Genomic DNA, 23255 nt, shown 5'->3' with positions numbered 1-23255 from the left:
TCCCCCCCCCCCCCACCACCGCCTCCTCCCCCAGAGAGGCCAACGTACTCCGCCTAGGACAAAGTGAGGGAGAAGAAGGAGGTGGCTGTGAATAGGGAGTGGACAAAGCGATGGTCGCCAAGAAGAAGTGGCAACTTGAGAGGGGAGAGAGCCCCACAGAGACCGAGCATGTGCTGTCATTGGCAGTGGTCTGAAGAAAGAGCTGATGGCAAGGGGCTATAACATGAGGGGCAACAACAGCCGGATCAACCGAACTGTTCGGTAGCTGGTAAACAAGGGCTCGCTCGTGCAGACCAGCAGACCATAGGCTGAAATGACACACGGTGCTGGAGTAACTCGAACATTGTAACCATCTGAAGAAGGGTCCAGACATCACCTATTAACGTTCTCCAGCGATGCTGCCTGACCTGCTGTGTTACTCCAGCACTTTGTGTCCTTTTGTGTATTAACCAGCATCTGTAATTATTTGTGTCGACTACATTCGATGATAAGGCTGTACTCTGTTATAGTGGACAATCGGCTCTAAAGGACACTTTCGCCAGTCCATTATAACGAGGATTTAATGTATTGTAGTTAATCCTAGAAATCGTTTGTAGTTTACACTGTGTAAGTTTAAAAATGTGGAGGTTTTTTGTCTTATTTGCTTGCAATAGACTGAAAGCAAGCAGCCATTTTGCATGAATCTGACTATTAGCTATGTTTAAAATAATTGCATTATATTTGCTGACTGAGCAGTGTTGGGTGAGAAAGTAACTTGGAACGTTTTGACGAGAGGAAGGATGGGGAGCCCATCTCAATTTTGTTAGTCTCAGTTGCATAATTTTAGTTTAGACTAGACCAAGTGAGACCCGTTGGGCCGCTATTACATGGGAGGCTTGGTCCCCAAATGCAACCCGTTCCCCAAGGCAATATTCCACCACGCACACGTTCCCCAAATGCTAAGTGTTCCCCAATGCAATATTCCACCACTCACCCATAGCCCCCAACATTTCGCCTTATTCACCTTCCCTCATTTTAAACTTTAAAAAAAATGTGCACTTGCTAGGGCTTGCAGGACTCCGTGTCCTTAGATAGCAACATTGTAGCGAGCAGGGCTACAATCCCATTGTGACGTCATAGCTGCCAGTGCAGCGGGAAGAATTTTTTCTGGGGTTTTGTAAAGTTAAAAATATGAATAACTTGTAAAATATAACATCAATCTGAACAAAACTTGATTCAAAAGACCACAGGACAATTGTGAGTAAGGTGGTCCAAATATTGTAGCGCTATCATGTACCTTTTTGGTGTAGTTCAGGGATCACGCGTGCACGCACACACACGTGCACACACACACACCGAGAATTTTAGTAATATAGATGGATATAAATTATCATCAAATGTAGCATGGTACAGTAAATAGCTTTTGTTGTGTGCTAATCAGTCAGCGGTAGGACTACATAATTACAATGGAGCCATCCATAGTGTACCAGTACATTTGATTTAGATTGGAGGGCATTCTTCTTATCCTCTAGTCTCTCACAGACCAGAGATGTATTAAATAACCCAAGTATTGTCTGTGCTCATTTAACATTATTCTAACCAACTTTAAATGATACTGAATTGTATTTTTTGGGCATTCTTTCTTCAGGTGCAGCTTATTGCCAGTTCATGGATATGTTGTTCTCTGGCTGTATTAGTTTGAAGAAAGTAAAATTCCAGGCTAAGTTGGAACATGAGTATATTCACAATTTCAAACTGCTGCAAGCTTCTTTTAAAAGAATGAATGTAGATAAAGTAAGTATTTATTTGAAATTGCATGGATTGTAGTTGTGAGTTAACATTCTTATCCAAAAGACGTTTGTGTTTTTTATTGCTATAGCAGATCTCCCATTGCATTGACCTAGAACATTGTTGGGTAGCTGATTGAGTTTATGTATTTGATGGACTGTCAGTCAATTGGGTTGTTTTTCATCACTTCCTGTAAAGAGCAAAGTGTTTTCTTTATATTATAAATAATCATCATGTTACAATTATGTTTTTGCATGAACTGATGCAAGTACACCTCTAACACTTTGTAATGGAGTTCCGTTGCTGGTGTAGAACTGAAAATCGTTCATTTTTCAACCTACAGATTTCTGACTTCATTTTGACGTTCATAGAACTAAACCGCAGCTGTAATATTATTATGCTTTTTCAACCCAGACCTTATATTTTAATTTTCTATGGGTTGGTCTGTTCAGAACTTCATTTTTATTTTAATGTCATACAATGGAGAGACTTGAAGAAAACAATTCATAAACAAGGCCTGCATTTTTAAAGATTATCTATCATAAGTACAGGTGTAAAGTAGCTATGGACCTTTATGTTGCTGGTAACATGAAGGTTTTGGTTGCCATAGAAACATCAGCCATTTAGATTCTTGAGCATCTCGTCATTTAATGAGAACGTGTTTCCGAATACCTTTTAGTTAAATCTATTAAATTCAAATTTAAAGCACCTGTTTGGAGGAGAGGTCGAAACTGCAGCATTTTTCTTACTTTTAATGTACCTTATTTTTAATCCTGTGAGGCCCTCCTTGATTTTTGGCCATTTTCTCCATATCCTAGGTTTTACAACTAATGGATATAGCTTCTTTATATTTGTCTATCAATTCGCCTTGATATTATGAATCAAATCACTTTTCAAATTCCCAGGAATATAATCCTTGTTAATGAACCTGCATCATCCAGGTAAATCCATGCTGCACTTCTAGTAATGGTTCTTGTTAAGGTGTGGTGCCCAGAAGTTCACAAGACACTGCACAGGCATCACTTAATCAGAGATGTGCTTTCTTGTGGCATAACTCTTATATCCTTCTATGGTTCTAGCATCCTTCTATGCTAGTCCACTCTGCTCCAAGAACCTGTAATCCAATAGCTGTTTCAAAAAGATGTCAATGACTGTCCATAATATCTTGCTGATTCTTGTTCAATTGATCCCCAAGTCTCTCTTTGTTCTTGGTTTTCATCATTTATGAAATATTATCCCTTATTTTCAGGTCCAACGTGGATGAAATTCCATGTGACCACTACATTGGAATCCATCTCACGATGTTGTACATTTGCCATATATATAAATATCAGTAGTTTTTGCATACTGGTATAATTTATTTATTGATGTTTGCAGTATTATTGGTTATGTTACTTTCTGTTCCACCATCTAGCCTGTTGAAAAGTATGGTGAACGCAGGCAGTCCCCAAATTTCAATAGGGTTCAGCCATAAGAAATGTTTATTCCAAATTCTTTAAGTGGGAAAGAAACAAACTGTGTGTGGAAGTAGATCACAGAAACAGCTGCGATGAGAGAGTGAGAAGGCAAGTGGCCGCCATCAGGCCTGTGGACTCAGTGAGTCTGCTCGGCATGTCCAGCCCAGCTCAGCTGGGTGCAGGTGGGGAGTGAAGTCATGCAGAAATGCCCCATTATTCCAGGCAGAACATACCCACGGCCCTGCATTAGCCAACACATATATTCTGTGGGTCATCGTAAAAGTTGGTTGAAAAGCCTACTTGACCCTGTTACTTAAGACAGACTGCAGCATTTTGGCAAATCCATCCCAACACAGACCATATAACCATATAACAATTACAGCACGGAAACAGGCCATCTCGGCCCTTCTAGTCCGTGCCGAACATGTATTCTCCCCTAGTCCCATCTACCTGCACTCAGACCATAACCCTCCATTCCTTTCCCGTCCATATAATTATCCAATTTATTTTTAAATGATAAAATCGAACCTGCCTCCACCACCTTCACTGGAAGCTCATTCCACACAGCTACCGCTCTCTGAGTAAAGAAGTTCCCCCTCATGTTACCCCTAAACTTCTGTCCCTTAATTCTCAAGTCATGTCCTTTGGTTTGAATCTTCCCTACTCTCAGTGGGAAAAGCTTATCCACGTCAACTCTGTCTATCCCTCTTATCATTTTAAAGACCTCTATCAAGTCCCCCCCTTAACCTTCTGCGATCCAAAGAATAAAGACCTAACTTGTTCAACCTATCTCTGTAACTTAGTTGTTGAAACCCAGGCAACATTCTAGTAAATCTCCTCTGTACTCTCTCTATTTTGTTGACATCCTTCCTATAATTAGGCGACCAAAATTGTACACCATACTCCAGAATTGGCCTCACCAATGCCCTGTACAATTTTAACATTACATCCCAACATATACTCAATGCTCTGATTTATAAAGGCCAGCACACCAAAAGCTTTCTTTACCACCCTATCTACATGAGATTCCACCTTCAGGGGACTGTGCACAGTTATTCCTAGATCCCTCTGTTCAACTGCATTCCTCAATTCCCTACCATTTACCATGTACGTCCTATTTTGATTTGTCCTGCCAAGATGTAGCACCTCACACTTATCAGCATTAAACTCCATCTGCCATCTTTCAGCCCACACTCTTCCAACTGGCATAAATCTCGCTGTAGACTTTGAAAATCTACTTCATTATCCCCAACACAACCTATCCTAGTATCATCTGCATACTTGCTAATCCAATTTACCACACCATCATCCAGATCATTGATGTACATGACAAACAACAGTGGACCCAACACAGATCCCTGAGGCACCCCACTAGTCACCGACCTCCAACCTGACAAACAGCCATCCACCATTACTCTCTGGCATCTCCCATTCAGCCACTGTTGAATCCATCTTGCTACTCCACCATTAATACCCAACAATTGAACCTTCTTAACCAACCTTCCATGAGGAACCTTGTCAAAGGCCTTACTGAAGTCCATATATACAACATCCACTGCTTTACCTTCATCAATTTCCCGAGTAACCTCTTCAAAAAATTCAAGAAGATTAGTCAAACATGACCTTCCAGGCACAAATCCATGTTGACTGTTCCTAATCAGACCCTGTTTATCCAGATGCTTATATATATATTATCTCTAAGTATCCTTTCCATTAATTTTCCCACCACTGACATCAAATTAACAGGTCTATAATTGCTAGGTTTACTCTTAGAACCCTTTTTAAACAATGGAACAACATGCGCAGTACGCCAATCCTCCGGCACTATTCCCGTTTCTAATGACATTTGAAATATTTCTGTCATAGCCCCTGCTATTTCTGCACTCATTTCCCTCAATGTCCTAGGGAATATCCTGTCCGGACCTGGAGACTTATCCACTTTTATATTTTTCAAAAGTGTCAGTACTTCCTCTTCTTTGAATCTCATAGTTTCCATAGCTACTCTACTTGTTTACCTTACCTCACATAATTCAATATTCTTCTCCTTGGTGAATACCGAAGAAAATAAATTGTTCAATATCTCCCCCAGGCTCTGCAGATAGCTGTCCACTCTGACTCTCTAATGGACCAATTTTATCCCTTGTTATCCTTTTGCTATTAATATAGCTGTAGAACCCCTTTGGATTTACTTTCACCTTACTTGCCAAAGCAACCTCATATTTTTTAGCTTTTCTAATTTCTTTCTTAAGATTCTTTTTACATTCTTTATACTCCTCAACCACCTCATTTACTCCATGCTGCCTATAATTATTGTAGATCTCTCTTTTTCTGAACCAAGCGTCCAATTTCCCTTGAAAACCATGGCTCTTTCCAATTTTTATTATTTCCTTTCAACCGAACAGGGACATAAAGATTCTGTACTCTTAAAATTCACCTTTAAATGACCTCCATTTCTCTTCCACATCTTTCCCATAAAACAAAATGTCCCAATTCACTCCTTTTAAATCCATTCGCATCTCCTCAAAGCTAGCCTTTCTCCAATCAAAAATCTCAACCCTAGGTCCAGTTCTGACCCTCTCCATAATTATATTGAAACTAATGATATTGTGATCACTGGACCCGAACTGTTCCCCAACGCATACCTCTGCCACCTGACCTGTCTCATTTCCTAACAGGAGGTCCAGCACTGCCCCTTCTCTAGTAGGTACCTCTATGTATTGCTGCAAAAAACTATCCTGCACACATTTTACAAACTCCAAACCATCCAGCCCATTTACAGAATGTGTTTCCCAGTCTATGTGTGGAAAATTGAAATCTCCCACAATCACTATCTTGTGCTTACTACTAATATCTGCGATCTCCTTACATATTTGCTCTTCCAATTTTCGCTCCCCATTTGGCGGTCTATAATACACCCCTATAAGTGTTGCTACCCCTTTCCCATTTCTCAGTTCCACCCAAATAGCCTCCCTAGAAGAGCCTTCTAATCTATCCTGCCAAAGCACTGCTGTAATATCTTCCCTGACGATCAATGCAACACCTCTTGCCCCTCCAATTCTATCACTCCTGAAGCAAGGAAATCCTGGAATATTTAGTTTCCAATCACAGCCCTCCTGCAACCATGTATCACTGATTGCCACAACATCATACTTCCAGGTGTCAATCCAGGCTCTAAGTTCATCCACCTTTCTTACAATGCTCCTAGCATTAAAATATACACATTTAAGAAACCCACATCCTCTTATTCTCTGTTGTCTTTTTCTTCTTTCTCCCCTACATTTTGGGTTGGAGTGCTACCCTGCTCTGCCTTCTGCCTCACACACTGACTGCTAGCTTTCCCTATTTGAGTCCCTCCCCCCAACCGTTCTAGTTTAAAGTCTCCCCAGTAGCCTTTGAAAATCTCCCCGCCAGGATATTGGTCGTCCTCGAGTTCCAGTGCAATGTGTCCTTTCTGTACAGGTCGCACCTTCCCCAAAAGAGGTTCCAATGATCCAGACCTCCAAATAACTGGCACAGTGACTCAAACTACTAGTTCATGCCAAAACATCACATACAGTTGCATTAGCTATCTCCTTGTCTGGTACGCCTCGCAGACTCTCCCGTGGAGCAGTCATTAAGTTAGGAAAGCTTCCCTTGTTTCCAAAAAATTATCAGAGAATTCTCAAGGTTGAAAAGTCAAGGTTTGCATGTTTTAGGGACTCTCTGTAATTTTGGGACCCTCCTGCTCACTACCTACCTGTTTAATTATCATTATTATTCTTTTCCCCCATCGTAATAGTTTACTCCACATTCTATCAATTGTGTTTAAACATAAGATGGAGAAGCAGTGGTATACATTTGACTCAGTTGACACTGCTATCGAAGCAAAAGAAAATCCCAGAGACTCGCGACCCACTGAAAGAATAAATCTTCCTCAGCCTTTTTAAAAGTGTAGTTCCTTATTCTGAAATATTGACCCCTTGTTATATATTCTCCTTGTAATATCTCCTTGTTAAACTCTTCGGAATCTGATCCAAGAATAGAAAATGCTAAAAGTACTCAACAGTCGGGTAGCACCTGAGGGAGAAACAAGAATTCATATTTCTGGAATTTTGGCGTGAAAAAATAATTCTGTTTCTCTGTCCGCAGAGGCAGCCCGATCTGCTGATTGTCACAACATGTTTTCTTTTTTCTAGATTTCCAGTACCTGCAGTTATTTTGCTCTTCCCCTTGGATTATTTCATGTTTCAATAAATTAATCTTTCATTCTTCTGAGCTCCATTGAGCATTGGGCCAACCTATTCAATTTTCCAAGGAATCAACCTGGTGAATGTGTTCTGAACTGCTTTTAATACAAGTATATCTCTCAAATATAAATGGAATGTGCATTGTGGTCCCCAAAATCCTGGATTTTGTAATAAGATTTTCCTTATTCCATTTGCATTGAAGGAAAATGTGTAATATATGTAAAATGAATTTCACTATGCAGTTGCATAACTGACAAGTAAAGCAGCATTGAAATGTTATATTTAAGAAAGAACTGCAAATGCTGGAAAAATCAAAGGTAGACAAAAATGCTGGAGAAACTCAGCGGGTGAGGCAGCATCTATATCCTTCATTCCATAGATGCTGCCTAACCTGCTGAGTTTCTCTGGCATTTTTGTCTACCATTAAAATGTTATAACTCCCTTCCAAATCACTTGCTATGCCTGTATCCTAATTTTGTCGTATATGAGAACACAGTTTGACAGTCCGGTGGCACATGTGTTTGAGCTGTTGCCTTTGTAGCTCCAGTGATCTGAGTTCAATCCTGACCTCTGCCATCTATGAGAAGCATACATTGTGATAGCATAGGTTTCAGCTGGATGCTCCAGTCTCCTCCCACATCCCAAAGAAGTGCAGATTGGTAGGTGCAATTTGGTTTATTGTCATGTGCACTAAGGTACAGTGAATAGCTTTTTTGTTTATCCGGTCAGTGAAAAGACTATACATACGTGATTACGATCAAGCTGTCCACCGTGTACAGATGCAGGTTACAGCGTATAACATTTAGTGCAAGGTAAAGTCTAATTAAAGACTATTGCTCCTTGTGTGAGTGATGGTTGAATCTAGAAGCTGTGATGAGTATATGGGGTGAATAAAATTAGTATCAACAGGTATTCGATCGTTGGTGTGAACTTTGAGCAAAATACATGTTTTTTGGGCTCTGTGATTCCATAGTCTCAACAATAATTTGTTTGACTAATCAAATTCTTTTAAGGTGTTGGTTTGTAAACCCTTATGTCCAGGTCAAATGCCACTGGTTAATCATATTAATCTGCATAATTACCTTTTCTATAATAATTGTGCTTGTTGGCTTTCCCTTCCTCTTTGTTCCCTTTGGATTTTCTATTGTAATTGCCATGATTTTTAGTGTCTTCTACAATAGACAGTAATAAAATATTTGTTCACTCATTACTAGTGCATAGTTTTTTCATTCCTCAGTCACATTGTCTAAGGAGCAATATTTCTCTCAACTACTCGCATCCTTTGTATATTGTGTATTGAAGTGTTTTTATTTCATGCCAGCCAACTCCCAAATCACATTCTTTAAGCGTGTGTTTTTAATTAATTCTTGTCGAGAAATACTGCTTAAATTTTTAGATTTCTTTTGTTCTTGAAGCAGATGCAGACAAATGTAAACTAGAAGAACCTTTGGATGAAGATATTGTATTATTTTATTAAATCGCATCGCATGCAACGGGCACATCCATATTGATGTTGCTTACCAGATGTGTAAGGGGCAATAAATTTCAGTTTCATTAATAATCCCACAATGTGGGAGTGGTTTGTTCCATCTCCCTAGTATGAAGTGGTTCCGTTTTTAAAGTAAACCAGGTAATAAACTGTATTATTTGTCAGTAAATAAATTGCCTGGTAGAAGCTTGTGTTCAATTATTCCAATTGTGAATAAATTATGGCAAATATTTTCTGAATCTATTTCGTATACTTGCATTCTTTAATTTTTTTTTAATCTTCTTGAGGTATTTTGACAGAATGTATTAATGTGCCTTTATCCCTTTCTGAATGTTTCAACAATTTTAATATCGTAGAATAAAATTATTCATTTATTTTTATTCAGGTTATTCCAGTAGAACGATTGGTTAAAGGTCGCTTTCAGGATAACTTGGAATTCATCCAGTGGTTCAAGAAGTTCTTTGATGCAAATTATGATGGTAAAGAGTACGATCCAGTGCTTGCTCGACAAGGTCAAGATGCTCTTCCTCCACCCAATCATGGTGAACAAATTTTTAATTTGCCAAAGAAAGCAGCAAGCTCACCAAGTGCAGGTAATAGTATTACATGTTTGGTCATGCTTTGTCATGAGCATACCCATATGCTGTCAATTCTGCACATCTTGGCATTCTGAGTATCTTATTTATAGCATTGTCGAATATTAGTCTTAAGTCTAAAGTAGGGTTCCAACATGAAACGGCGTTCATCCATTCTCTTCATTGATGTTGTGTGAGCTGTTAAGTTCCTCCAACACTTTGTTTATGGTTATAGTTCATCTTTTTCATCCTTTTCCTATTTTGGAGACTTTGTGTTTGTAATACTGCAGGTCACATTTAATATGCCATAAGGTCATGTGGTAGGAGCATAATTAGGCTATTCGGCCCATCAAGTATTCTGCCATTCAATCATGGCTAATTTATCTCTCTCTACTAACCTCATTCACCTGCCTTCTCCCCATAACCCTTGACACCCATACTAACATAGAATCTATCTATCTCTGCCTTAAAAATATTAATTGACATGGTTTCCACAACGTTATGTGGCAAAGAACACAGATACACCACCCTCTGGCTAAATAAATTCCTCATCTCCTTCCTAAAGGAACATCCTTTAATTCTGAGGCTATGACCTCTGGTCCTAGACTCATCCACCAGTGGAAACATTCTCTCCACATCCACTCTATCCAAGCATTTCACTATTTGGTAAGTTTCAATGAGGTCCACCCTCAATCTTCTAAACTCCAGCAAGTACAGACCCAATGCCACCAAATGCTCATCATTTGTTAACCCGCTCATTCCTGGGATCATTATTGTAAACCACCTCTGGAGCCTCTCCAGAGCCAGCACATCCTTCCTGAGATGTGGTGACCATAATTGCTCACAATACTCCAAATGCGGCCTGGGTCATGCCTAATAGAACTTCGGCATTACATCCCTGTTTTTGTATGCTAGCCCCCTTGAAATAAATGTGTTGCGTTTGCCTTCCTCACTAACGGTTCAATTTGCAAATCAACTTTTTGGGATTTCTGGATTCTTCCCCCATTTTGAAAATAGTCTACGCCTTTATTCCTACCAAACTGCATGACTCCACACTTTACTACACTGTATTCCATCTGCTATATGCCGTTGAATCGTTCCAGGTGCGACAGAGGTTTACCTGCATCTCTTCCAACCTCATCTATTGCGTCCGCTGCTCTAGATGTCAGCAGATCTATATCGGTGAGACCAAGCGGAGGTTGGGCGATCGTTTCACCGAACACCTCCGCTCGGTCCGCAATAACCAAGCTGACCTCCCGGTGGCTCAGCACTTCAACTCCCCCTCCCACTCCGTCTCCGACCTCTCTGTCTTGGGTGTCCTCCATGGCCACAGCGAGCAGCACCGGAAATTGGAGGAACAGCACCTCATATTCCGTTTGGGGAGTCTGCATCCTGGGGCATTGAACATCGAATTCTCCCAATTTTGTTAGTCCTTGCTGTCTCCTCCCCTTCCTCAGTCCCCCTGCTGTCTCCTCCCATCCCCCAGCCTTCGGGCTCCTCCTTTTTCCTTTCTTGTCCCCGCCCACCCCCGCCCCCGATCAGTCTAAGAAGGGTTTCAGCCCGAAACGTTGCCTATTTCCTTCGCTCCATAGATGCTGCTGAAGTCACCCGCTGAGTTTCTCCAGCTTTTTTGTGTACCTGCTATATGCCGTATGTCTTCATACTAGATGCATCCAGATCATCAACTTTATGTTAGGTCTGTTATGTTATCTGCAACAAAGAATCTAATTGCACAGAAGTATGAGATGTAGACACTTTTTGCTACCACAAGCACTGTTCCTTTACTCCCTAGTGTCTTAACATTTGGATGAATAAAATTTCCTACAATTCAATGTCCCCAAAACTCATGTTAATTGTTTGATTTAGCATCCCTCCAGCACCATTCCATCAATTTCCTTGACTCGCTATTTGTTGTGAGCCCAGTGGTTTATTACCTTGTTAATCCCATTAACCATGAACTGTATTTTATATACGGTTTCAGAAAGATTTGAAGTCCATAATGATATTCCCATTATTACTTCTCCTGGCAGTCAACATCAAGCATTGTTGAAATAATTATGTCAAGCTGGCAGGTTGATTTGTCATTTGCCTCCTCTTTCTTGTCATTCCTTACTTTTCAGTTTAAAACTAAAATAATCACTATTCTGTGTCATTAGATATTAGCATGTTCATTCACTGTCATTAATATGCATAGCTGACATTTTTGTTAGTTATTACAAGACTGAAGATTTGTTGGTTTGTTAGAAACGGCTTTTCATCATTGAAATTAGATATGGAATATCCCAGGCAACAGGTACAATAAACTCTTGGGAAAGATCAATCTGTAAATAATTCTGATCTTTGGTAATGAATAATTAATTCATGTCAAAATCTGGAACTATTTTTCTGAACTTTAGAACAGCAAGAAGCAACTAGATGGTTCGCAATTTGCTGAGTCTTCAAATCCAGTGATACATCTCAAGCAGAAAAGCAATGAATTTCCACATATTTTGGCATGTACCCAATGGAGATAATTAATAGTTGAAATAGACGTGATAAAAGTAGTAAATAGTCAAGAGTAATGTTGTGGCATTTATCTTCCTCTAGACCTGCACCTGTCCTTAGTTCATCTGTTGACAGAAAGTGGATTAATACTCGTGCTCTTAAAAATTTATGTACAGTTTATTTGCTCCTTCACTCTGGAGACTCGCTTTTTATATACTTGGTTGTAGAATAAGTAATAAATCTTTAATATTTTAACTTGTCCTCAATTCAACTAAAGATTTTACTTCGGATCACTTTTTCTTCTCTACTCTGATCATTGGTCTCAGACTAGCATTTTACTTTCCCATAACTTCAAACAATGACAATTTTAAGTTGGTTACACAGAAAAGCTGGAGAAACTCAGCGGGTGCAGCAGCATCTATGGAGCGAACGAAATAGGCAACGTTTCGGGCCGAAACCCTTCTTCAGACGGGTTTAAGTTGTTTTGTATGCATTATTACCTGTAAAACAATTGTGACTTTACGCCATAATTTTAGTGGTTCTTCATTTTGAATGAAGCCTTCATGTATATTTTGAATGGATGCCTTATCTGTGGAATTATTTGAAGGGAATATGTATCCTTAAGATTTACTGATTCCATAATTTAACGTAATCTGGGATTAAAGAAATAGTATGTATTTAAGGAATTCCATTTACCATTAAATATAATCTGCTCTGTGAAACCATCACCTAAACACTCTGGACTGATCTTGATTTTTGTTTTCCCCCAAGTGGAATTTTTAACAACTGAGAAAATGTGATTATTAATTTAGATCTTAGCCACACGTTGTTAAAAACACCAGGAATAACAAAGTAAGAATTTGTTCCTTTATCTTTCTACCCACACTGAATAACTTTTTAAACAGTACATTATGAAAGGAATAATATTGATTCAAATGTATTTTTCTATTTTTAATGATGAGTTGCACTGTCCCACTAAATTATATTCGGAATTTTTCATTCAAAGGATGCAAAGGATACAAAGGACATTTATTATCACATACACCAATTGGTGTAGTGAAATTTGCCTTGCCATTGCAGCACACAAATAAAGATAAGACATAACATCAAAGAATTTAACAGTAAACATAAAAACATCCCCCCACAATGGTTCCCACTGTGGGGGAAGGCAGCCAAAGTCCAGTCCCGTCCCCTGTTCACCCATAGTTGGGCTTCAGGCCCTCTCGCTGGATGATGAAGCTCTGGCGTCGGGTGAACACTCTTCAGCGGCTTGGAATGTCTGGAGCGGCCGCCTCCTCCCCGGAGACTGCGGCTCCCGAAGTCCACGGGCCGCGCTGGTCAGAGCTCCGACATTGGCGACCTCGTCGTGAGATCCCAGGCTCCGCGGTGTTCAAAATTCAGCACCACCCGCGGCTGAAAGCTCCGCAGACCGCAGCTCCGCGGTGTTCAGTTACATTCTTGTAACTGAAAGCTTTCTCACATGAATAGGCAATATTGGAGCACTTTCCATGCAAGGTTTTGTGATTTAAAAAAAAAAAAAAATGTTGCTTGGGATAAATAATTATCCATGGGATATCAAAAACTGCAACTTGATCTTGCCAATTATATTTGGTTTCTCAATGTGAAACATAACTCAAAATTTAGTTTACCATCAAGTTAATTGAGAGCTGAAATACTTGGTTTGCATTACAGGTTTTATAGATCATACAAACCTATATGAAAGTGTGACTTGTGTATCAGAATTTACAGTAAATAAAGTTGTTCAGGTGGTTCAATTTGTGCCCAAATGGTAGGTGCTGCTGCTCCAAAAAGCACTCCATCTCCTAAATCAGCGTCAACACCATCTAGGCCAACTTCAGCTCAAGCTAGAAAGACAGCAGGAGCAAAAAGTGGTGGTGATGCAGAATCACATATTGCACAATTGAATGAGCAGGTATGTGGTAGTAAGTCTAAACTTTCCAGTAATTATAATATATTCACAATTGATCAATATAATAATAGGTGTAGTTGAAGTGGAATCCAGATGAGCACATTCTTAGGCAACATTTTTCTTGAATATATACATATTTACCCCTCTATCTTCTGTATCATAAGACCCATTTTCAGGTTCATCATTGAGGGCTCTGCTACTGCCATTCATAGATCATAAAATTTGTCACTATGCAAGCAAGTTTGGGTTTGAACATTATTGTCTACTGTCACCGCACCACCATTCTTCGCTTCTGAGAAGCAGAATTAGTTTTAGTATAATACAAAATGGGGTCAAAGCACAACACATTTATGGCTGTGTTGTGCACATACTGCAGTTGATGCATGAATTGGGACATTCAATACTGTCACATTGATAAATGTTTGAGTTTAGAAAATAAAGAATGGTTCTTTAATGCTTTTGAATTTAACAACAAAACATTATTCACCGTAGATCCATTTGGATTTTTGTAAATATTTGTAAAGAGATAAATATTTATATTTGAAACTAATATAACGCTTTATATTTGTTCCTTGCTAGTATTGTTAACAGGCAGTACCCTCCATAATGTTTGGGACAAAGACCCATTATTTATTTGCCTCTGTACTCCACAATTTGTGATTTGTAATAGAAAAAAAAATCACATGTGCTTAAAGCATTGTCAGATTTTATTAAAGGGTATTTTTATACATTTTGGTTTCGCCATGTAGAAATTACAGCTGTGTTTATACATAGTTTCCCCCCCCCTCCATTTCAGGGCACCATAATGTTTGAGACGCATGGCTTCACAGATGTTTGTAATTGCTCAGGTGTGTTTAAATGCCTCCTTAAGCAGGTATAAGAGAGCTCTCAGCAGCTAGTCTTTCTTCCAGTCTTTCCATCACCTTTGGAAACTTTTATTGCTGTTTATCAACATGAGGAACAAAGTTGTCTAATGAAAGTCAAAGAAGCCATTATGAGACTGAGAAACAAGAATAAAACTGTCAGAAACATCAGCCAAACCTTAGGTTTACCAAAAAAAAATTTTGGAACATCATTAAGAAGAACGAGTGCACTAGTGAGCTTACTAATCACAAAGGGACTGGCAGGCCAAGGAAGACCTCCACAGCTGATGACGGAAGATTTCTCTCTATAATGAAGAAAAATCCCCAAATACTTTTCCGACAGATCAGAAACACTCTTCAGGAGTCAGGTGTGGATTTGTCAATGACCACTGTCCGCAGAAGACTTCATGAACAGAAATGCAGAGGATACACTGCAAGATGCAAACCACTGGTTAGCTGCAAAAATAGGATGGTCAGATTACAGTTTGCCAAGAAGTACTTAAGAGCAATCACAGTTCTGGAAAAAGGTCTTGTGGACAGATGAAACGAAGATTAACTTTTATCAGAGTGATGGCAAGAGCAAAGTATGGAGGAGAAAAGGAATTGCCAAACATCCAAAGCATACCACCTCATCTGTGAAAAACGGTGGTGGGGGTGTCTTGGATTTGACTATTAGCTCTTTCATCATGGCATGGGCATGTATGGCTGCTGAAGGTACTGGCTCACTTATCTTCATAGATGATACAAATGCTGGTGGTAGTAGCATAATTAATTCTTAGGCACATCATATCTGCTCAGATTCAAATAAATGCCTCAAACCCAATGGCCGGCGGTTCATTCTACAGCAACAATTATCCCAAACATATTGCTAAAGCAACAAAGGAGTTTTTCAAAGCTACAAAATGGTCAATTCTTGAGTGGCCAAGTCAATCACCCGATCTGAACCCAATTGAGCATGCTTTTTATATGCTGAAGAGAAAACTGAAGGGGACTAGCCCCCAAAATGAGCATAAGCTAAATGATGGCTGAAATACAGGCCTGGCAGAGCATCGTCAGAGAAGACACCCAGCAATCGCATGAATCGCAGACTTCAAGCAGTCATTGCATGCAAAGGATATGCAACAAAATACTAAACATGACTAATTTCATTTACATGACATTGCTGTGTCCCAAATATTATGGGGGGGGGGGGGGGGGGGGGGGACTATGTATAAACAGTACTGTAATTTCTGCACGCTGAAACTAAAATATATAAAAATTTGACAATGTGCACTTTAACCACATGTGATTCTTTTTATTACAAATCTCAAATTGTGGAGTACAGAGGCAAATAAATAAATGATGTGTACTTGTCCCAAACATTATGGAGGGCACTGTATGACTTTCAAACAATATACTTACCAGCTATCCTGAATAAAGTGAGAACTTTCACAAAACTATTTCCCCATCACTATTGGACCATTGATAGGAAGGATCGAAACATAATTGAAAGTTCATTAAACGGCTGCTGTAAGTTTAATGACTGAAGGTATATGCGTGTCTGGCAAAAGTATGGTTTTTGGATAGAAACATAGAAACATAGAAATTAGGTGCAGGAGTAGGCCATTCGGCCCTTCGAGCCTGCACCGCCATTCAATATGATCATGGCTGATCATCCAACTCAGTATCCCGTACCTGCCTTCTCTCCATACCCCCTGATCCCCTTAGCCACAAGGGCCAAATATCGTACTTATCACATTCCAGATATTTTGAGAAGAAAAAAACATTGGTGTCAGATGCCAAGCACATCTTGCCACATGCTACATGTTTTAAAATCTGTGATCAATTTTTAAAAAATTATTTCATTCGCGTTCATTGACAGCAGAGAAACATGGTGGAAGATGATTTATGCAGTTTAGTGAAGCTTTTCAGTGTCCAAAATATTGTTATGCAGAACACATTTTCCTATTAGAAAATAGAATGTAACAATTTATTTTTTAATGTGGGCTTTGTACCATAACATTATCTTTGTCCTAAGGCTCTTCCCCGTAATCAGAGTTAAAACAGAACTAAGCAGAGCCTATAATGGGTTGTGACAACACAATGTGTAACCATCCGATCCTTGAGTGAAGCTCGAGTTGTGTTTTTAAGCTCAATATAATGTACATTCTCATTGGTATGGACTTCATGAACTGACTCCTGTGAAACAATTCTGTGTGGGAGACGTGTTTGTAATTTTTTTTTTTTATGAATTCTCTTGGTAATGAATAACAACCTCCATTCACCAAATTATTGGAAATGATCTGGAATAGTTTATTTAATCTCAATACAGTATTGTACTGAAACTCTGAAAATTCAAAGTTTTTTGTCCTGCAAATGGAAAAACATTCCTGTGATTGTTGTATGAACTGGTATATTTGCTTAATTTAATTGGGTTTTTTTTCCACCTGCTCACAGGTGAGTTCATTAAAACTCGCACTTGAAGGAGTTGAAAAGGAAAGGGACTTCTACTTTGGGAAACTGAGAGAAATTGAACTCATATGCCAAGAACATGGACAGGAGAATATTGAACTTGTTCAACGACTCATGGATGTGCTCTATGCTACTGATGTATGTAGAATTTTACTATTTATTTGGAAAAAATATACATAGCTAAATATCGTACTTATATGTATTTATTTCTAAAACGCAGGAGGGAATTGCAGGGCCAGATGATGGTCAGGTGCAGGCTGAAGAACTGACTCAGGAACCAGAAGAATATTGATAGCGCAAGCATCTATTTCTGAATGAAGAGCACACTGAGGACTTCTTGGAATGAATTACTTCAGTTTGAACATAAGCGTTTTATCCTGCATACTCTGCATCAGCAAAGTACTGTATTCCTTCCCCATTATCTTACCATCATGCAGTTGCAGCAATTGCCTTTGCATAGGAGATTATGGTAATTTTGGGACTAAATTAACACTTTGCATTATGGCTATGTTTAGGCAAAAATACAGTTTGACAACATTATTGATTTAAACTATAATATCCACTGAAGTTTTATGAAGTATTTTCATTGATACAAAATGCAGTATTACAAATCCGTATACATCATGTATATTTCTGAAAATTACATGGAGAAACTGGTCATACAGATATTTCTACACAATATATAGGTAATCACAGCCTATTTATAAGAACACATCATTGACGTAATGGGTACTTAAATCTGTAAAGTCTTATTAAGCTGTAACTTGTTATGAAAAATATCCACAATTTTGTTGCATGATAGAGTAGATTTGTTTTCAAGACGTGAATTTCAGTTACTTTATCTTTCTAATTTAATAAATTAGATGTATGTTTATATTTATGGTCTTTGTATAAAAGTCGACATAAGAGACCTGTTACTGCAGTGATGCATATAAACCTACATTCACCAGGAGCTCGGCTAAATAACAATATACTGATGGTTTTATGGTTGTAACACTTAGACGGCAAAAGAAATTAGAATAATAGTATGTGCATGCAATTTGGATACAATCTGGTTGCTGCATCAATGGTAAAAAGACCTGAATTTGAATGATAGTCTTGACTGGTAGCAACATATCAGCTTACCTTTGATGAGATTTGCTAGACTGGGACCAGTTATTTGCTAGAGAGAAAATTTGAGAGGAGTGATTCTTCCTGCACTTATTAGATTTGACTGTATATCAGCTGAGGATTAATGTTCAGAAATTCTATGATGGTTGATGTGAAACTCATTGATTGAAGAGGAAATGTGGAAGGTCATTTTATAAAACATGGTGCCTGGAAATAGAAATAACACTTGGCATGTATTACTAGTGTAGACGGGGAAATCAACTGGTCTTAGCAAAATTGTTAAATATGTACATATTGTACACCTGTTGTTGAAATTTAATACATCAGTTACACATGACAAAATGTGTGTTTTCATCATGAGTTTATTGTTTTTTTATTCTGTTGTTATTTTTTTGGCTTCCAAAACGGAATTTTGATGGCTTTGTAAAAAGGAACTTTTGACATATGAAATGTATAGAAATATAATTTACTCTGCCACTGGTTTACCTGTTTCAGTTGCAGATTTGGAAATGAACATCAAATTGGGAGCGGAAGTAGACCATTGGCTCCTAAAGCCTGCTTTGTAATTTCATTAGATCATGGTTTACTTCATTGTAATCATAACTCCCACATTTTTCCAGTCACTGTTCAGCCCGAGCTTTTCAAGTATCTAGCTACCTCTGTCTGAAAAATGTTCATAGATTGATTCTATTGCTTTTTGGAAAAGAGTTCCAAAAACTCAATTGTTAGAAAGAAAATTGCCTCATTTGTTTTAAATAGGTAACCCTCTTTCCCCACATTTTAATTTTAGTGTGATTGACAGTGATGTGCAGTTCTAGATTCTTCCTCAACAGCATACATCCTTTTCACATCCAACCCTATTAACATCCCTCAGTATATTTTACTCTTCAACCAAGTTGGCTTTTAATCGTTTAAGCTCCAGTGGGTAAAAATCCAACATTCCCTCCAAACACAACCTGCCTATTACAGGTATTTGTCAGATCAATCGTTTGTGAACTGCCTTGAATGTATTGAACTGCTTCCAAAATATTTACATAAATAAGATCAATACTGTACACTATATGTGGTTTGACTTGTGTCCTCTAACTGGTATACCCCAGCTATAAACACATTAATAGCATATGAGCTTTTTGCAAGTAATGCAGGAGGACATCTCTGAATCTTAGCTGATATTTTTGCTTTTCTGGGAAAAGGGGGAAAATTATCATTTCCTGCATTACATTCTTTGATCACTAAGTTAACCTAACAAATCTGTTCATGGTCTCCCATTGTCCATTTAAAAAAAAAAAAAAAAACTTGTTTCTACCTATCTTTGTGTCATCACAATATTTAGAAACCGTACCTTTTTACTATTTTCATCCAAGTCGGTTCTAAAAGGTGTAAAACAATGACGTCCCAGCAGCAACTCTTTGGCACACCACTCATTGCACCTTCAAGCTAATATTTTGGTGCTTTGGCTTTTATACTTGGAGAAAAATTATAGTTGGCCCATTGTCTCATTGCAGAAAAAGAGAACTAATCTGCATTATTGCTTTAAAATCTCTTAACTATTTATGTAGCAAGTTTCATGTTTCCACTTTCCTTTGTGTGCAGAATTATCACTTGACAGCGCACCCCAAAAGGTGTTCAGGATTTTCCTGCCATAGAATGTTTATACTTCCCTAACGGTTCCTTTTAGTTATCCTAAATATCTCTAAATCATTTAATCGTTGATACTCAAAGGAATGGAAGCCTAATTAAAGTTTTCTGCACTTGGTATTTGGGTAAATCTACACTAGTTTTTTACCACCCACCAAAGCCGATATATCCACCTCATGGTGCAATAACCAGAAATGAATACAACACTGAATTAATTCCATCTGGAAATTTCATATAATGAATTAAACTTCCACTATTTTGAAAAGCGGCCCCATTGTAAAAAAAAATAAAGCTTAGTATTCGATTCGACTTTCCCTTTAAATTTTAGTGATTTCTGTACTTCTCTCTCATGAACACTCTTCTCTTCAATATTCTCTTCTGATCCCTCACATCCACTGCTCCACAGCTCTTTGCTTTGTATCAGTTCAAAAGAAAAAATGAACTCGACATAGATCCAAAAACGTTGACAGATTGAATTACTTCAAATTCAGTTTTTGTACTCAATGTTTTTCTACAGCTTTTTGCTCTTACATCTAACTTTCTATCATGAGAAAATTCAGACAGTCTGCTCTGTTCAACAATATTAGTTGTATATATTAATAGCTGTAGACCCATTTTAGATTTCTTAAAGATATTAAAGGTCACATTCTGATAATAGAAGAATGTACATATTATTCCTTTTGGCTTGTACTTCTAATCAACACCATCTGTCCTGATGTTATGAGCTTATTTCTGATTTTTTATTTTATTATATTTGTTTTCATTTGGATCCTTGTGAATGGCAGCCTTGAAATATTCATTAAAATAAGTGTATAAACAGTTCCTTTTTAAATTAGTAATACATTCAAATAAAATTCATATAAGATTTGTCAGACAGTGCTTATTTTTTCTCTTGTCCAAACAGACAAGAGAAGTTGTTTCAAGGTACATTTCTCGGCATGTGTTCCTTGCTTAATTTGTATGTTTTTCTCCACTATATAGCATTTAAAAAAAATTTTTTTTAATTATCCTTGATTGATGTCCATGCATTCTTGGATGAAACTAATTTTGTCAATGTATTTAAATCTTTAGACTATTTTTCTGCAAGTCGATGGGTAGGACAAGTTTGGTGGGATGTGGGCAGATGGGACTAGTGTAGGTGGGACATGTTGGCCGATGTGGGCAAGTTGGGCCGAAGGACCTGTTTCCACATTGTTTCACTCTGACTCTATTGGAGGGGGAGAGAAATAATTGATCATAGCGACAATTGGACCTGGTTGCTAAGTTGTCAGAAAAATTGAAATTGAGGTAGTTCACATACTAACTTGGAGCTCAGATTTTGTTTTGAACCAAATCTTTGTAGCCTTTTTGCTATCCGAGGTGAATGATATCTAATTTTGTTAGTGCATTTATCTTTATTCTGACATTGTCTGGTTGTGTTTTGTAACTGTTCTATATAAGAGTTAATATCAATTAGCAGTTAATATCAATATAAATGTAGCAGTTTTACAAAATTCTTAGATTAAAAAAATCAAGTCTGCAATTTATCCCATCAGATAAAGCATAAAAACAAGTTTAATTTGACACCTAATTCACTTTCATATCTTCAGTATTAAAACAGTTATGGCCATTTTCATACTCGGAAATTAGCTTCTTGTTCCCTATTGCTTTTTCATTGACGTAACACAAAAGCTGTGATCGAGGACAGTCAATAGCCCATAACTTTCTTAAAAATTAAGAGAACTGAATGAAATGTTCAGTTATTATAGATTGAAGCATTCTGAAACAAATATAAACCATCTTATTTGGATGACCTGAAATTACATATAATCAGTTAATTACCTAATTGTAGCTAATTACAAAATTGACCGTTGTGACGGAAATAGGAATAAACACCCAGACTGCCTTGAAAATTCAAAAATGTGATATTCTCAAGATCAGAACTTTAATATTATTGTATTATATGCTGTAAGTCCGTAACAGATAGGTAAATAAATTACAATTTTTAGCAATAGACCAAGTCTTTATGGAGAAGATCAGTTGCTAGCTGATACATTGGCATATCATAATCAGTAGCATCATCATACTCCTCAGATTGTAACCTACACCTTGTTTTTCCTCATCTTTTCAATTTTGCAATTGTAAACTACAAGCTTTTGCTCTACAAATCACACATGACATGCCTTTCTGCCCACTACTGTCCCATTAAGAATGTCCTGTATATTCAATTTCTTAAGAAAATTTTAAAAAATAGCCTAATATCCAAATAACAAACTAATCCCATTCACACAAGAATTCACAATATAACATGATTTTTAAATCTCACTGTCATGAATTTATATGCCAGATGGAAGGAATTTAATGTTTAATTCCCATAAATTAATATAGAAACATCCACTCAATATAATCAACATTTTTTTTTTTTGCACAATACATGGGACTAAAACTGATATTTAGTATAAAAATATTGACAATGGATAGACAATAACGTAAAATATAGGTGATTTAGATGCTCTTATGACATGATTGTCCAAAATATCATCTTGCGAGTGGGTATTTCTGGAACACTATCGATTAGAACATTGCATTTACGGTGAATTTGAACCCCATATCAGCAGGAAAGACACCGCCGAATCGTATGGGGCCCAAATAACATTTTTGCAACGTAACATTAGATTAAAGCCATCCCAAGAAGCAAGATTGTATGTAAAATAAACGACTTACCGTTTGTTTTGTCCCGTTCTTGTGATCCGTCACGTTGTAGGTGTTGAGTGCATTAGAAGTCGCCTTTTATTTTAATCCAATTATTAAATTGTCTAGTGATTTTATAATTTTTTTTAAAAACTGGAACAGAAGTCCGATCGATTTTTCTTCAGCAGCTAGCAGCCTGAGGAAATCCGCCTCTGACAAGCGATACAAACCTGCATTTTAATCTGACCCCCCCCCCTCAAAGACGCCAAAGTCACGCACACGGCCAGTGGCAGAATTGCAGCGCCCCTGAAAGTAAGTTTTGTAACATCGCTAATAAATGTGTTACTTTCACAGACTGGTCTAATACCATCAGATACCCAAATTGCTCCTAAATTAGGTCTCAGATTAATTTTTTTGAAAGTCTCATTTTTAAGTTGACCATCTAAACAAAAACTGCGTTTTATAAGAGAAATCCTTGCAAAAGGGGGACTTGTTTTAAAAAGCAATTTGTATCCATAAAATCAAATCTCAATCTTTAATCATTTAATCCTTGATTGTTTTAAAATAGTTTGGGTCCAACTGTTCTCATGAATGT

General features: G+C 37.8%; 1 protein-coding gene across 5 annotated transcripts in view; it reads left to right on the top strand.

Annotated features, from left to right (window-relative positions):
• Nucleotides 1-22802, top strand: part of mapre2 (microtubule-associated protein, RP/EB family, member 2) — a 57597-nt gene extending 34795 nt beyond the window's left edge. For all 5 annotated transcript variants that reach the window (XM_055634121.1, XM_055634120.1, XM_055634118.1 and 2 more), the window contains exons 3-7: nucleotides 1628-1773; nucleotides 9325-9532; nucleotides 13792-13931; nucleotides 17228-17380; nucleotides 17463-22802. In XM_055634121.1, the coding sequence (XP_055490096.1) occupies nucleotides 1628-1773; nucleotides 9325-9532; nucleotides 13792-13931; nucleotides 17228-17380; nucleotides 17463-17534 (719 nt within the window). In that variant the 3' untranslated portion in view covers nucleotides 17535-22802. The remainder of the gene's footprint in view (nucleotides 1-1627; nucleotides 1774-9324; nucleotides 9533-13791; nucleotides 13932-17227; nucleotides 17381-17462) is intronic.
• The last annotated feature ends 453 nt before the right edge of the window (nucleotides 22803-23255 follow it).

This window comes from Leucoraja erinacea, chromosome 4, assembly GCF_028641065.1.
Source record: "Leucoraja erinacea ecotype New England chromosome 4, Leri_hhj_1, whole genome shotgun sequence".
Classification (NCBI taxonomy): domain Eukaryota; kingdom Metazoa; phylum Chordata; class Chondrichthyes; order Rajiformes; family Rajidae; genus Leucoraja; species Leucoraja erinaceus.
The sequence above is the reverse complement of the archived record's forward strand: the minus strand, read 5'-3'. Positions and strand labels throughout refer to the sequence as shown.